This window comes from Prinia subflava, chromosome 4 (assembly GCF_021018805.1).
Source record: "Prinia subflava isolate CZ2003 ecotype Zambia chromosome 4, Cam_Psub_1.2, whole genome shotgun sequence".
Classification (NCBI taxonomy): domain Eukaryota; kingdom Metazoa; phylum Chordata; class Aves; order Passeriformes; family Cisticolidae; genus Prinia; species Prinia subflava.
In genome coordinates, this window is record NC_086250.1 from 62,935,911 (window position 1) to 62,952,938 (window position 17,028).

General features: G+C 42.3%; 1 protein-coding gene across 13 annotated transcripts in view; it reads right to left on the bottom strand.

Annotated features, from left to right (window-relative positions):
* The window catches only part of MAGI2 (membrane associated guanylate kinase, WW and PDZ domain containing 2), a 703,046-nt gene extending 686,295 nt beyond the window's left edge, over positions 1-16,751 (bottom strand). For all 13 annotated transcript variants that reach the window (XM_063396964.1, XM_063396963.1, XM_063396971.1 and 10 more), the window contains exon 1: positions 16,304-16,751. In XM_063396964.1, coding sequence (XP_063253034.1) covers positions 16,304-16,604 — 301 coding nt within the window. In that variant the 5' untranslated portion in view covers positions 16,605-16,751. The remainder of the gene's footprint in view (positions 1-16,303) is intronic.
* Between the last annotated feature and the right edge of the window lie 277 nt (positions 16,752-17,028).

Genomic DNA, 17,028 nt, shown 5'->3' on the forward strand with positions numbered 1-17,028 from the left:
ATGAACAGTTGTAAGACAGAAACAAATTACAGGCATTGCTTACAGACAGGTTTAGTAACCAACTCAGTTATAAACCTTTAAAATACACTTCCATCATACAGAAATGCAGTATCTGAAAACAGTTGATTGGGAATTCTCCTATAAGAGAAATATTCCATGCTGTACTTGATAAAACTGATATGAAATTTCCCTGAGCAGCTGATACTGGTACGTGAAAATAAAGCAAAGCTCAGCAGGACACACAAAATTCATGCATTTCCAATGTAATTCCAAACAGCAAGTCAGCATGGGCATGTAATCCTTGGATCTTGTTTGACATAAGCAAAGCAGAAATTATGGGCTGTTGCAGGTGTTTTGCAAGCAAACATGACGCCCAGCTGATTGTTAACAAACTTTTTTCAAAGGAAAATGGGCTGAAGGAAGATCTCAAAGCTGACAAATGAAAAAACCCAGGTGGAAACAGTTATGACCACTCGTGGGCTGGAGCAGTGGGAAGCTATTGTTTGTGCTAGGATGGCACTGGGAACAGGCTGCTCCTAGGGGAAGCAGGAGCTGGCTCCAGCAGGCTTGAGAAGCATTTTGGGCGATGACAGCCACTTCCAGCTGGGCCTTGCTGGGCTGCTCAGCATGGGCAGCTCCATTTGGCTCAGAGATTGCAAGAAATGTGCACCTCATACTGAAAGCTACAGAACACCTGCAATTTATGTTCTCTGAGGAAACTGCAGTTTCTAGCCCCTCAAAGCCAAGTTTTAAAGTTATATGACTTATAAGACTTAATCATGATGAAGACCATCTTATTGCAACCCCCTGCCATGAGCAGGAACATCTTTCACTAGACCAGGTTCCTCTGAGCCCCACCCAACCTGAACACCTCTAGGGATGGAGCATCTGCAGCTTCTCTGGGCAACCTGTTCCAGCACCTCACCGCCCTCACAGTAAGTAATTTCTTCCTAATTTCTCCTATTTTCTAACTTAAACCTACCTTCTTTCAATTTGAAACTTTTGCTCCTTGTCCTATCACTACACACTCTTGTAAAAAAATTTCACTCCAGGGAGTTCTTTGTTTCTTATATAAAACCCATATGTGTAAAATATCTTTAGGTGCTAAAAATGGAGCCTCTCTGCTACAGGTCCCATTTACTATTGAAGATATATTTTACATATAATCCAAAGGCTGAACACAAAGCCTTTGCAGTGTGCTGGTTAGGGTAATAAAGGGGAAAAAATGGTCAGAAAAAAAAATCTGATCTTTGTAAAGTTATTTCTATATTATAATAAAATTTAAATATTTGATTTACAAAATAATTACAGCAGGTTCAACAGATATGCTCTTTGTAACAGAAAAATACATGTAAAAATATATAAGGAGGGGTTCTTGACTTGCCAGTCTGGGTGAAACATCTTGCTAGGGGCTTTTTCTCCTCTCTATTGTGCTGCCCTGCTGAAAAACTCCTGTGTAAATCATATTCTGCAGGTTCACCCACCTTAACTGCAGGATGTTTCCAAGAGACAGCACTTATCTGTAGCTACCAGCCAGAGGGGAAAAAAAAATTAAAAAGGCTTTAGATCCACAGAGGCCTGGCTACTCCTGGATTTCATCAGAAATCACTTCTCAGCAGTGACACATAATACTGTTTTCAGGCAAAACATGAATAAACATGTGCATAAACTTTTGATTCAGAGCAATGCCACACTAGTTCTGTAATCTATCAGATCTTAGAAGATAAACATGATGTGATGGGGTCACCTCTTGCAAGAAAGGCTTCCAAACAGCAACTGGAAAGCTGCAACTAGTTGGTGATTGAGTGGATAGGACACTTCTCAGTGTGCATAACATGTGGCCAGGCAAAGCAGCAGGAAGCACTTGCTCTTGAGTTAAACAGACAAAACTAACTGAGAAAAACTGGTCAGAAAACAAGGATTCTGCTTTTAAAAAATAAATCACTGGCATTTGGTTTCATTTTTTGCTTTTAAGAAATAAACTGGAGGAGAAAGAAGCCAATCTTTCAAACATGAGTTGAGGAATTTATACCCAAGTGCAGTCCAGCACCAAGGACATTATTGTACAGACCTGCTCCACAGGTCAAACTGGAGCCCGTCCACGTCACCTGCTTGCAAGTGTGTCTTCAGCACCAGCTTTATGGTGCCCCACACAACATTCCCAGAGGGCAGGCTCAGGCTCCCTCTCACCCAAGATGGCAATGCACTACTCCAGTGTCTATTTTAGAATGTGGTTGGTCCCAGCACTCTGTGCAGCTTCAGCTGTCCCATCCTTCTGAAGACTGTGGGAGACACATACAGAGGCATAAGAAAATGAATATTCACCAGTGCAGAATGGGCCAGCACCCTTTAAACACAGGGTTTTTTACCTTCTGCTATGAGGACACCTGGCATGCCTGAAGAGCCCTGACCCCGGGCTGGATTCAGGACACCTGGTCCAGGGAGGGTAATGATGCCAGTGCTATTCCATCAAGTACTGCTCTGACCTCTGCTTTACAGGAGTACACACTGGTAAGTCTGGTGCCTGAGCCAAAGGCCAGCTCATCTCACCTATTCTCTGGTGATACTGGCCACACACACAGAGCATTACACACTTTCTGCAGCAAACTGTTGAGCAGTTTGACCATGCACTGTGAACCAGCTGCCCTCGCTCTGCAGCTGGAGTCATCAGCTTTTCAGGGCTTCCTCTGTCCTCAGACCCACCAATGACTGCACCTGTAAAAAGCCTGAGGAATTAATAATGCAAACAAGGCAACAGTGTGCCCATGATCAGCTTCAGGACCAAAGTCCTGTCAGGCTAACTATACAGTAATGGGTGCTGCAGATCGAACAGGACTGCGTGCCTGTCAAAAGAACACATGAATGCTTCAACAGAACAAAAAAACAGGAATGTGCTGCATTGGCTTGTGCCAGCTCTATTTAAAGGATCTAGAAGTACTGTGGTACATAGAAGGGGATTAAAAGAAGGATTGCAGAACCTCAGCTAGATGTCATCTTAATGTTATGCAGCTCCTTTCTCCTGAAAACAAAGGCTGGATTCAAGACCTAAGCAGCCTTGCTTGTGCAAAGCTAAATCCTACCCTGACCTCTCACTGATCACTGCTTTAACTCCACACAGGCCCCAGGCACTGAAAGAGGAGAACAGAGACCTCCTAGACAGTGAAACCTACTCCTACAGAGCAGGCAACACATTCCTGTGTACCAGCCTCTCCAGGGGGAGTGGGAGCAAAGAGTTTCCAGTGAGAAACAAGGAACTGATGCCGAAGAGGAGGTGAAAGCCGAGAGGCACCAACAGCTCTTCACAGAGGGACAGAGGCACAAAGGAAACCCCAGGTGTAACCACGACTGACACAGCAACAACAGAGCTCTGCCTGGGATTCCCAGGTGTCCTCGTAACATCAGGACAGGCTCACTTCTCCACAATGCCTCATCAATTTGGTGGGGTGTCAAGTTGGGGTAAATCTAAGATTCTGCCACTAACCCCATCCCCATCCAGTTTGGATCAAAAGGTGACACCAGGGCTCTGAAAGGAGCCACCACCCAAGGAAGTCAACCTGAAGTCCTCCACCACTGTGAGAAGTTAGAGGCTCCCACTGGGTTCTTAATTAGTATTCTGTATATTTCACTCAGCAAACCAAACTCTGCCTTATGGTAACAATTTTATGACTTCTCGTATTTCTCAAACATTTTAAAACAAAAAGACAAAGGGGGTGGGCAGAGGAATAAACACCCCAAAAGAAGCCCCACAAAAATTAGTTATAATTTGTAATTTGTCAAACAGTGGCTTTAACAGGCCAAAAGAATTTTAATAAATGTCTCATAAGGTGTGACACATGTTCCTACTTGTCCAATTAGCAGTGTAAACAAACATAAGTATCTCATTAAAATATATAAATTTATATAACTTTGGTTTCTTACAGTTTACCACTTCCAATATATTTCTGAAATGCATTTCATTTTAGGAGAAAATACTCCATCACACTCTCTCATCTGCAGCTACCTCTGCATGACTGTGCTTCTTTGTTATTAAAAAAGCTGCTGCTTTACAGTGGACTTGTCATGTAAAATACAAAATAAAGACCTACAAAAATGTTTTACTCAAGCAATCAATAGACACCCTCGCTGAACAGGAGAGAGGTTTTCGTGTGGTTTCTGTGCCTTTATTTGGGTGCAGTACTGCTTGCATAGACTTTTAAATTACACTGCAGTGTTCTCCACTCTGTTATTGATTGATCTGAGATTTTTGGCAAGCCATTTCACCACTGTGCAGTTCTCTCTATTCCTACCTATCCTCTGTGTCTAATTTGCCTTTATAAACCCTTTGGGGCAGCAAGTGTTTTTCACTGCCAGCTTGTAGTACCTGTCACCATGGGATCTTATTTCAGCTGGCTTCATAGGCTATAACAACATTCAGGTTGTAAGAGTTTAATTTTTTAAAGAATAAAAGGAAAAAATGAAGCAATTATACTGGAGAAATACAGCACCAGTTCTATGGGCAATCCATACATATTTAGAAAGATCCCTTCTTCCTAAAAAACAGGACAGGCTTTAATAATGAAATAAATTTCATAAAAAATGAAAAACAAAATCATAAAAAGACAGCACAGAGCACAAAAATCATAATGATTGTCAAACTCAGTAATTTTCTAATGCTTTCTAAGAATTCTATCTTACAGCCTAGGTCAGGAGACCAAAGAGAGAAGGAAGTTTGATGCAGTCCCAGCTTCCCTCCTCACACTGAACTTCACAGATGTAGCTGAAGACATAAAGAGTAACTCTCTGTCTGGGACTCTGAGTAAGATTTTGTAAATGATTTTTAGAATCTGGAAACTATTCAGATAGGGCCAATATTAGTATCTAAAGGGATAAAAGTGAAGACCTCTGCTTTAACATCCCAGGTGTAAATCTCTTTCCCAGCAGCAGCATCCCCACTAGCTGGCCAGCAGTGCACAGGTACAGAGGGACAAATTCTGCAGCTCATGCAACCTGTTCCTACAGCAATTGGTGAGAAAGTTGTTTACTTCTTACCAGAAATCTTCTTAATATTGACCCCCCTGCAAAGAATACTAATTGGATTTAGTACTTTTCTTGAACTGGAACTGCTCTAGTCACATACAGGAGGTGCTTTCTCACAAATGCAAAAAAATCAAAACCAAACTTTCAGCTTCTCTGACTTTTACACTCAGAAACCCTAATTTCACTACCCTTAAAGCACAGGCACATGAATCCCTATTGAGGCAAAGCAGCTGTTACACTTCTGCAAGTCAGATTAACTGTACACAAACCCATACAATATTTCACACATATTTAAAAGTGGCATTTTTAAGTTTTATGGGTTCATCTGTTCTGAAAACTATTTTAGTACATAAGTATCACAGGCTTAACATAAAAACTCAACATAAATAGGAATCCAGAAGATCTTTTAATTGATATTTCAATTACTGACTTTTAAAATTAATTAAGCAAACCCAACATCTTTATTTTATTTTATTTTCTTAACAAAACCTCCAGTACTGTACTGTGATGGATTCTTTTCCTGAAATCTTTTATGCTATTTTTACTGGAAAATGACCAAACAGAGTGAACGTTGAAAAAGCTCTTTTTACTGGCTTATCAGAAATTCCAGTAATTCTTCTAGAAGTTTACAGGGCAGAAATATTCTTCCACTGTAATGAAATAGATAAAATGAAAAACCAAATTCTTTGGGAAACATACTCTCTGTACACAAAGATTTTTTTGAATAGGCTTCACTAGCAGTAGCTGTAATAGATAAAAAACATAAGACAACAGACCAGCATTACCAACAATAGAAGCTCCACATTAGTAATAACTACTATATTCTCTTAAATCAAAAAATATTGCTCAACTTTTATCCACTTTAAAGCTCGTATCACCAAGATTGAATTATGATCAATTTGAGTTACAGATCCTATGTTAAAATGATACAGAATATTTCCAGCAACTAATTCCACGAAATTCATTATGTTAGACCCTAAATTTAATGTGAATATTTCCTTATATTGCCATAGAAACGAGAGACTCTCAACTTGAAATTGCCATGCTAGTTGCTACAACAAAAAGGCAGTTTCTCTCACCAAGAGTTTTCAGATTTCATGAGTGAGACAAGAGCAGATATAACAAACCCACATGGAAAGAGAAATCAGAAATGCCAGTAAAAATAATGACTATATAATTACTATATATATATGTATATATATATAAAACAAAGAGGGGTCAGAGGAAAACATGAAATATCAAGTGCAGAACAGGCATCCCAGTGGGCCTGAGCTTCGAGGAGAATTTTCCCAATGAGTAGTGTAGTGGCTGAACAGGGAATTTGGGGGGTAATTACACTTTATCTAAGCAAAGCACTCAATAGCTTAATCTGAAGAACTGCTCAGCTTCTCCATCAGTCTGATACAAGAGTTCAGCAGCTGCTCCCTTTCCCACTTCACAAGGATTTCAATTCTATGAGAGGAGCACCTGCATGATCTTTTAGCTTTTAGGATAGCAGGACTCTGCAATGCTTTGAAATAAAAACTGCTGTTCCTATTAAAAAAGAAACAACAAGGACAGAGAATTAAAATATAATGGGATTAATACTTGTTTATACTAACATACCATTTTGGAAGCATGTGAGAGGCTTATGTGACATTTATTAATGCAGATTTAGCACAAAAAAGGACTTAGTAAGGGAATAACAGAAATGAACACAGCCATTCCATTTCACTCAAGTTAAAGAATCAGCTCTGAGACTGTAACATGACAGAAACTCTTCAGTATAACTCATATGGGGTACAAATAAGACTGCTCATCACTTTTCAGTCTAAATTTAAATAGACAAAAATGGTATGTGTTACAAGAACTTGCATGTGAAATGGATGTCCTGTAATGAGACCGATGCCCCAATTTTGTTTCCTTTCAGCTTCTGTAGGACAGGTTAGGTGTTGTTTTATGAAATGGAAATATTTTATCAGAAATATGCAGATTAATTCATGATTGGCATGACAGAAACAAATCTGGAAGATTTTTAAATTTTTTTTATTACAAAAAGAACCTTAAAATGTACAATTGACAAATAATTTCACACATTTCATTTTGAGAAATGCAAGGACAACGTGAGACACAAAGATACCAATAAATAGATAAGTAATAAAAGTCAATTTGTACCTGTTTGCAGAAAGAATTCCACTCTGGAATACTAATGTTACATTAACACAGCTACATGATGTACTTGCTAGTATAGAGTAGAAAATTTTGTTCATTATACTCTACCACTGTTTTCCATTGTTCTGCTATGTATAGAAAATCTACGAGTACTACTTATAATGATGAAGTCTATTTCTAGGGGTTTTTTTCCTTTTTTTCCTGCACAATGAGGACACAGTACTTCTCCAGCGTTTTTAAAAACAAACACACTGTGACTCTGCAGAGAGTAAACGATCTCAATTCTGTCCTCAGTGTCTGACCTAACAGACCATCAAAGAAAAACCCGGGCCCCCAGTGTAACAATCTGGGAACTCTGTGAACAATTTAATAATTCTGGATAATTCAATGAAATGATTGCCATCACTGGCTATAGAGACTACCATATATTGTCAAGGCTGTGTCACGTACCTCCCACACCAGGCACAACGGGAGATTGTTACACCAGGCTTTCTCCCATTAGAACAGGCATCATCTGGAGTCATGGCATGCCAGAATTCTGTGTCCAAACAAGCTTCTGCATGCTTTCTGAAGTGAACTCAAGCACAGAGGGCAGAAATATCTTACTGGCAGAATAAACTAGTTGGTGCTAATGCCAGACCTGAAAGATGTGCTGCCTGAAAGGTTCAAGGTGAATTCCAGTGACACAGGAAAGTGTTTCACTAGCAGAAAAGGCTGGGAGCAGGCAAGAAAGAAGAAAGTTGAAGAATGCAAATGTATGGGGGGCCTCCATGAAGTGCACTGATCTGAACCTAGGATGACTCAAGGAAGTAACAAAATTGTTATATAGAAACATATATAGAAAGGCACTATGTCACTTAGGGATGTGGCAGCAGACAGCCAGTCTATCTTCTCTGAAAACAATAAAACACATGTACGTTTGGTATTTTAATTCCATTTTCCCGTGGTGTTGAATACCTGAAATGCTGCCCTTGTTTCCCAAGGTCAGAGGCCTGAAAAGCAGTAATTAGCTGGGTGTTTATGGTCCTACACTACCACTGCTTAGTGTTCATGGTCATGACACTCGACTGTGGCAGCACCAGAGAAGAAGGATGCAGAACCAGAGCCAGGGAGGCCGAGGTGCTGCCTCAGCAGCAAGAAACCCAGCATGCAGCTCTGTCCATAATGAAACAATGGAAAATGTCATTTTTTGTAGGAACATCACACACACAGGAAAGTCATCCTCCACAAATACGTGTTTCTCCCCCACCTCTCAGGCAGCACCATTGTTTCACCCCACTTTCATGAGAACTCAGGACAGGAACACAGACATGTTAACAATAACTCATGCTTTCATCTGAAGAAGCAGCAATGCAGTTTCTTCCTTTGGAATGAGTTCACTGTGCCTATTTTAGAGGGACAGCTTTACACCAGCATTCTTCTGGAGAAACCAGTTGGTCATAGCTTGGACTGGCACATCGTTTGCTGCATGTAAACCTGACTGGATGGCTGGGCCCAGAGAGGGGGAATGGAGAGACATCCTGCTGGTGGCAGTCACCACTGGGGCTCCTCAGGGCTCGGTCCTTGGGCCAGGCCTGCTCAATATCCTCCTCAGTGATCTTGTGTGCTCAGTTCTGGGCCACTCATCACAAGACAGACCCTGAGGTGCTGGAGCGTGTCCAGGGAAGGGCAATGGAGGGAAGGGTCTGGAGCACAATCTGATGAGGAGCAGCTGGGGGACCAGGGATGTTTAGCCTGGAGATGAAGAAGCTCAGGGGAGACCTTATCACTCTCTACAACTGCCTGAAAGGAGGTGTAGCTGGGTGGGGGTCAGCCTCCTCTGCCAGGTAACAACAGGACAAGAAGAAATGGCCTCAAGTTGCACAAGGGAGGTTTAGATTGGATATTAGGAAAAATTTCTTCTCTGAAAGCACTGTCAAACACTGGAACAAGCTGCCCAGGGAAGTGGTTGAGCCAGCCAGCCTTGGAGATGTGGCACTTAGGGTTACAGTTTAATGGTGCACTTGGAAGTGCTGGGTAAATGGTTGGAGTCAATGATCTTAAAAGTCTTTCCCAAACTAAATGATTCTAAGATTTCAACATGCTTTGAGAAACTAAGACAGAGGAAACACATGTTCCCTGTGCTGCTTTTTCCTGTGCTGGAGGCACAAGGCCATACACTCTCTTGAATATGACATAACATGTACCAGAAATGTACTTTAATGGAACTTTCACACAATTTTACTTTCTCCATTTTGTTCCTTGTCTTACTTTCCTTCATCTCAAATTCATGCACTGCGGAAATAATCAAAGACACCCAGGAGAAACATCTGAAGCTGATAAGCAGAGCGAAACAGCATTATTCATATATTACTAATCATAATGTATGTATGAATGAGAAGACACCTGGTAGTGCTGTGTTGACAGCAAGCTATCCTTTGATTAAGCTTTCTGGATTCTAGCAATCTGAAGGTACTGACTAGGAGTTCAAGAATAATGTAAAGAGGATAAATACATGGCAGATACACAGAAACAACAGTTTTCTTTCAGTTCAGCTTCTAGTGAAGTCTCCAAATTGTGGATAGCAGGTTTGAATAAAGGAGAGATTTTAGGTTAACATTAAAAGAACATTCAAACCATAAGTACTGTTTTTGAGATTATCATTTACCAACAAGGATTTCTGTCCAGTTTAAAAATTCTAAAAAATTTTTGTTAAATCCCTTAAGTATGTTTATTTTCTCTTACTTCTGCCACCATTCCACTTTTCATTGGGTAGTTTCAGCCTACAGTTAGAAAGCTAAACAAATGGCCAGGAAACAATGACACTTTCTTCCTGGATAGATTTCTATGAGGTTGAAGACAGGCTGATTTGTGACAAATTAGGTGTGCTGAAGAGATACTGCTAGGATCAGAGCCCCTGAGGTTTGAGAAAATTCAGTTAAGGCCAGGATTGCAATGGCATTCAGCAAAAAAACCCAATGACAGGCACTTTACCACTGAAATCAACACTTTCCAACTCTGTGCTCTAGACTGCACCTGCTTGGATAGGCATCTAGTCAATCTCATGCTAAAGTTTATGATTATTTTATGTCCTACTGCAGAATCCTGTGCCATTCTGTACATTGCTTGGCCACCAGAGTGAATGGGTTCACTGTATAAATCATAAATAAATTTGCACCAAAACGTTAATGAAAAATATTCTAGAGTAGTACTGTAGCAATACTTGTATAGAAGTACTATACAAGTTCTTACACAATCTCAACCCACAGATGAAAATTCCTACCAGTTGCAGAAAAACCCCAAAACTGTACAAATCTTTATGTATATTCTTATATTTATTAACACCTAGGCACGTAAGCAAAAAAATTAGTTCCAGAATGTTAACACAGTCAAGGAGTATCACTATGTCTTTTGAACTTTGTCTTGATGCTCTCCAGTTTAAAAGAAAAAAACCTTTTTTTTTTTAATAGCACCATGAGGAAAAGAAGAACAAGAAACATCTGCTTCTACAACCACTGCAGTGCTTTCCTCTCCATCACCCTTTCTAAATCACAGTTGTGGCCACCTCCTCCCATAAATCCCTTTCGAAGGAGTATTTTTCCATGTATACACCACTTCTTGTATACAAAATATGCAGATGAATAATTTATAGAATCTTTCATGTCATGAAAGGAGCTCCTCATCTATAAAGAGCAAGGAGAAGATCAAGAACACTGAAAGCAAAAGCTCAGAATCCATATCTTTGATGAAACGCTGAATTAATGCAGGTGAGGTTATGGGATGCATAAAGGAAGTCAGACACAATTCCACCCCCACACACCAGTACTTTCCTTTGATGTCAACAGTACCAACAGATGGACAAGTCTTACTGTAAAATTAACTTTACCTTATGTGACTAAACAGAACTAAGCAGAGCACTGTCAATTATTTAATTTCTTCAAGGAAATGATGCACTAACAAAGTCATGGCTCTGTCCTTTAATGGCACATTTGTAATTCTCAGGGAAGGAAGAAGACTGATGAATATAATTCTGCTGCCGGTGAACAGAGTCCCTGACATGAAGCATCACAAGCTCTCTGGAGGAGCTGAAGAATAAATCACAAGCTACATGAGTCAGAAGTCAGCTTCAATGGTCTTTAAATTAAGATGGACAAGCATAAGAATAACATAAAGTAAGGGTAAAAAAAGAATTCTGAATTTCACTTCAGGAGTTAGTAAAATCCCAAGGAGCACAAATTAGAAAAAAGGACTAGGTCTGAAGTACAGTTGATATTCAAATACTATCTATGCAAAAGTCACAAAATACAACCACACAGGTTTTCAGGGTTCTTTGGTTCTGGTTTTTGAAAGACCCTTGTGATTTTTTTTATTCTGGAAAATCATGCAGATTTCTGTTGCAAAATACTGTTCCTCTTTTGAAGATAACTATATCCAATGTTCCCATCTTGGAATATAGTATTAGTGACATCAAGCAATAAAAGGTCACCAAAAGACCATCTATATGCACCAAGTGTTTTAATGAATGCAGAAGAAAATTATTTATGACCATAAAGAACAAGATTTTTTTAAAAAATATAACTACAGATAGGAATATGTGTATGGAAAAAGTCTGTAGTCTGCAGGAAACTTTGCAAAAGTTGGAACTTTGGAAAATCACAACATTCCTGCATTTCTCTGTCAAAAGGATTGTCACAGACTTTTAAAAAAAAAATTTAAAATAAGTTAAGCCAGGTTTTAATTGCAAAGCTTATGGATGAACTTATTAAGAAAATAAAACACTACAAGGCTACTAAACCCCTTAGCCACAAATCAGTGGGTATTGGGACAGTACCATCCTGTCCTTGCAGTCTTCACTCAGCAACCACAGTCACAGCCACCAAGAATAGGATGGGGAGGATGCAGTCTGCCCAAATTTGGCTGCTCTTGTACCCATCCTAATGAGGGTCCAAACCTTTTCCTGACTGGGAAAGCACTTGAAAATATGCCCAAGTACATCTATAGTCTGCAGAACATTCTAGCATATGCTTACTATTAAGCAAATGATTGGACTGAGAAAATAAACTGGTTTTTAGTTCCTCATTACATTATGTGTACTAAATGCCTTTTTTTGCATAAGAAGCTAAAGAATTCAGGGTTGATGCTTAAAGCTTGACTATTTAGAGTCAGATAAGAGCCATTAGAAAGTGTCCATATAAAGTGTCTGGTTTAGTAATAGTTCATATAGTCATACCACTAAATACTTCCAAAAATAAATTAAATGGCTCAGTTGGTCAGATCACCTGGTTACTTAATACATCCAAACCATGAGAAAGACATGCATCAGGCAAAAGCTCCATGACAAAATGTTTTGGAATGCTCCTGAGCTCTGAAATCCATGTTTTCAGACTGTTCACTGGGATTCTGCTGAGGGCATCTGTGGAAGTTTATAACACTATCTAACAAATAAAGATCCTGGTTTATGCAGCACAACCAAGTGGGTTGTTTGTGCAGCCCTTCAAGGAGTGAGTGTGCACAGCACAGATCTGTGTCAGCCTCTGGTGGGAATCACTGTGGATCTGAGCCAGCAGTGATGGACACAGAATGGAACTGGAGGCAACATTGCTCCCCGTATGACTCTTCCCCATGTGATTACTTATCCAAATTAAGATGCCTTTCCTTAACACACTGCTGCTTTTACAACTACGCATCTGTACATGTGTGGGAAGAAGACAGCACTTAATCCAAACTGTTCTGCATGTAAAAACAAACACATTTGAAATTCAGAAGTATTTCTTTAAGAAACAGTACAAGGCTCTTATTTCACCCAAGGTAGCAGAAGGTCAGAACGTACATTTGCAATACACCCCATTAATGTAACTGCTCACACAATTCTCTCATTGGAAGGGTATATATTCAAAAAAGCATGGGGTTTGGCAGAGAAAACCCTGCCTTCTTGATCTGATGTCAGGGACAGCTCTGCCTTTGACTTCCTCTAGGCCAAGATTCCATACCACGTGTTCCCAGAGACCCTCTGTGATTCTGTCAACAGTAGCACAAGTGGCTTGCAAAAAAACAAAACAAAACCAAACCCAACAACAAGAACAAAAACAACTAAAAACAACAACAACAAAAAAAGAAACAGAAAATAGTCTCCAAGACTCATCTCTTATGAACTTTTACAATCAAGACATCATCATCATCATGATTCTTACAGTCTCTTCTCCCTGTGCAAACCCAGGCAAAATGTCCTGCATTAAAACCCTATTTATCAGGTGTCATACCTAGGAGAATTCATGTTGAATGCTGTCATGGAACTGCAAATCAGTTTCTCATGAAGTTTACTCCTCCTCATAATATGCAGCAACTCCTACATTATATGTTTGGGGTTTTTATAACTCATGATGTTTAGCTAGCACAAAACAGCAATATTTCATCTCACTTTTCAAAAGAAGTATTTCATCTAGTAATGTGATAAATGATGAAGTATTTCATTATTTCAGAGAGGCGGGTGTTTAATCAAACACAACATAAAAGGAAAAATCATGAAAGCACCTTTTCTATGCTTCAAAACAGCTAATTCTTGAATTAGCCATTCCCTGATTTCATCTACAAGTGAATTTTCACTGCTGAATTGTCAAAACTTTCAAACAAGAGAAATACTCACAGTCTCTTAAAGATCACATTATAAATAGTTGTGTCCTACCTCCACATTTCTCTCTCTGACTTCATTCCTAGGCAGCACTGAAGAAGCAGCTATAGTCACATGGTGCATTCAAGGTCATGCTATTCTAATTGACAGAGATAGCATTGATAAATTATGCGGACACAACGATAAAGGAGTCATTAACCTTGTTCCAGCACACTAAAGGTGCCTTATAATTAAAAGGAGTACAAAAAGTTACAAAAACATATAAAGATTTTATAGCTCAGCCTTTTCTCTCCTACACACTGCTGCAAAGCACTGTTAGGGATCAGTAATGCTGCTGAAACGTGGCTGCCTGTGCTTTGTCACCGAGGGGCAGGGACGCACTGGCTTACACTTGAAGGAGGAGTCAGGTAGTAAAATGCACAAATCATTGACTTTTTTTTTTTTTTTCAAATAGGAAGTTGGATCCAGAAGGCCTCTCTCTTTGGCACAGGGGATGCTGAAGCACACGAAAGATCATTCCAGCCAGGAAGTCTTTCTCAGTCCAAGAATCTGTGCTGAACTGTCATTTCCAAACACACAGTCATGTGGCCAGTGCCTTGAGAACTTGCATTAAAACTGCAGTGAGTTAACATACTGAACTGAAACTCCTCGGATATGTACAGATACAGGTACAGAAACACAGAATTAGGCAGAATTTAGAATTTATCCCTTGTCTCATGCAGAAGCTCACAGTAATTCCCAGACTAAAAGCCTGACTAATGTCCCTAATTCACATATGACAGGTAATTTATTAAGGGTGCACACATTAATGAATCACTGGTAGTTGCTTTGACTTCAAGAGAAATATTAGAAAAACAGTGAAGAGATAGGACATATGTTTCACATAGCAACTCTAAGTAACCCTAAATTTGCCTTATTGTAAAGAATTTATAGGATTTCTGAAACAAACAAACAAACAAAAAACCCCTTGGATTACAATCTACCCTTATCTTTTTGACACTTCAACTGATGCTTCTTTTTGAATACTGTCACAGTAAGACCACTCACACTAGAATTATTAATAAAAAGAGGACAGTGCAGAGCAGGTTTCCTGGAGTTCAGGTGCCCAGAGATGACACTACACCGCCAAGACTGCCAAGAATCCATTATACTCATTTTTAATCTTCACTTATCACATGAACTATTGTGTCTCCCTGCATAGCCTGACTGTCAAGATATGATCTACAGCATATTGCACAACTTACCCATAAGGTAAAATAAAAAAGTCCCAGATCATATCTGTATATAGAGCTTGACCTCATGAAGATAACTGAATATACAATAAAGTACATTCTGGAGGCCTGAGTGGAAATCAGATCCTTTCTACTGGTCCTGTCATGTCTGGATAAACTAATAATTAGCATGTGCTTCAAGCATTCAGAAGTATGGCAAATTATACTTTAAATAATAAGCCATCAATTACAGAGAGGAAGTAAAATTGCCAAATTATACCCAGTGTCAGAGAGATTCTCCTCTGTGTCCTCTGAGCACAGGCTGATGGCTGTAGTTGCAGAGCACAAGCGCCTCTGATGCACGGTATCTAAAAACTTCCCAGCGCAGAAATTCCCAAGTTTTCAATGGCTGGGCTCGCTGCCCGGCTGGAATGCGTACTTCAGTGATCCGCCTACAGCCGCTGCACCACCCATGGCCAAGGAGCACCTACAGACCCGGCTCCCACAGCAGCTCCTGTGCTCCAAAAATGCTGCTGGGGCAGCAGAAACCTCCTCGCAAGCGTTCAGCTGCAGAGAACTCAACTCAGCACAGTTTAAAGAGGACAGAAACACACGCAAACAACATCTGCGGCGCCTCTTCTCCCTTGACTTTCCTGGAAACGCATTAACCTATTACAGTACTTCAAAATAAATAAGCGAAACAGACGCAAGGCAAGAGTATACCGTTCTCTCCCAAAAGTTTCCTTCTGCCTGTCCTCTCACTTGCTCTGAGCTCCCCGTTCCCCGGGATCAGCGATCGTTTTCACCAGGGATCAAATGAATGACTTTTCCGCTAATGACACTTAGGAGATGCTAAAGCCGCGCCGGGCGCCAGCAGAACCCGGCGTGCGGCGGCAGCGCCCGTGCCCCGCCACGGCGTCCGGAGCGAGCCAAGGGCAAGCCCCGCTCCGCAGCCCGCCCCGCTCCGCAGCCGGCCCCGCTCCGGCCCCGGCCGCGCCGGCGGCACCCCGAGGGCGGCGGGGGCCGGGGCCGGTGGGTCGGGGCGGGTCGGCCGGGGAGCCGTCCCGGTGAGCCAGGGGCTGCAGGGGGAGCTGCGGCCGCCCCCCGCCGCCCCCCCCGGCATGGCGAAGCGCTGTCACTGACGCACATTTAATTCGCCCGGCTGCGGGTACCGCGCAGCGCCGCTCGCATCCTCCCCCCGCCGCCGGGGAGGGGGCGGCTCCGGCGGGGAGGGGGAAAGTCAAACTGCAGCAACAAAGTTGCTCCCCCTGCGCTCCCCCAGACCTGCCCTGGCCCCCAGGGCCCGTGCCCGCCTTACCTTGCTTGACGCACTTGAGGCGGATGGGGTCCTTGCAGTGCTTGATCACGGCCAGCACATCCCTGATGGTGAGCCCGGCCACGGGGGTCTCGTTCACCTCCAGCAGCAGCTCCTCCGGTACCAACTTGCTGCCGCCCTCATAGGCCACCTTGCCGGGCTTCACTTCCCCCAGGTAGGGGAACTGCCCATTCTCGGCGCCCCCCTTCAGCTCGAAGCCCAGCTGTCCCTCCGGGTTCCTCACGATCACGATCTCGTGGACTCTGCTTGTCCAGTGGCTTTTCTTCTTCAAGCCCTTGGACATTGCCGTGGGGATGCTCTGCCCGACTCCCTCCCTGCAGTCTGTGCTTCTTCCCCCCCTCCCTCTCTGCCCCCACTCCCCGGGGCAGCCGCTCCTCCGGGCAGGCTCGGGGCGGGCGGCAGCGGCCGCGGCTCCGGCCCCGCGGGCTGCGAGCTGGGTCGGGGAGCGCCTGTGTGCCCGCTGCTCCCGGCTTTAGCTGATATCCATGGCAGCCGCGGCGGCCGGACCCTCCTGCGCGTGGATGCACTAGTTGTAGAGAAACTGGCAGGAGGGAGGAGGGAGGAGGGAGGGAGGCAGCGGGAGGGAGGGACGGCCGCGGCGCGGGGAGGAGGAGGAGGGGTGTCGGTGTCGGTGCCGGAGCGAGGCGGGCGCTGCTTCGCCGCTCCCGCCTCGCCTGACCCGGTAGTGAAGGCCGAGAGAGAGGCTG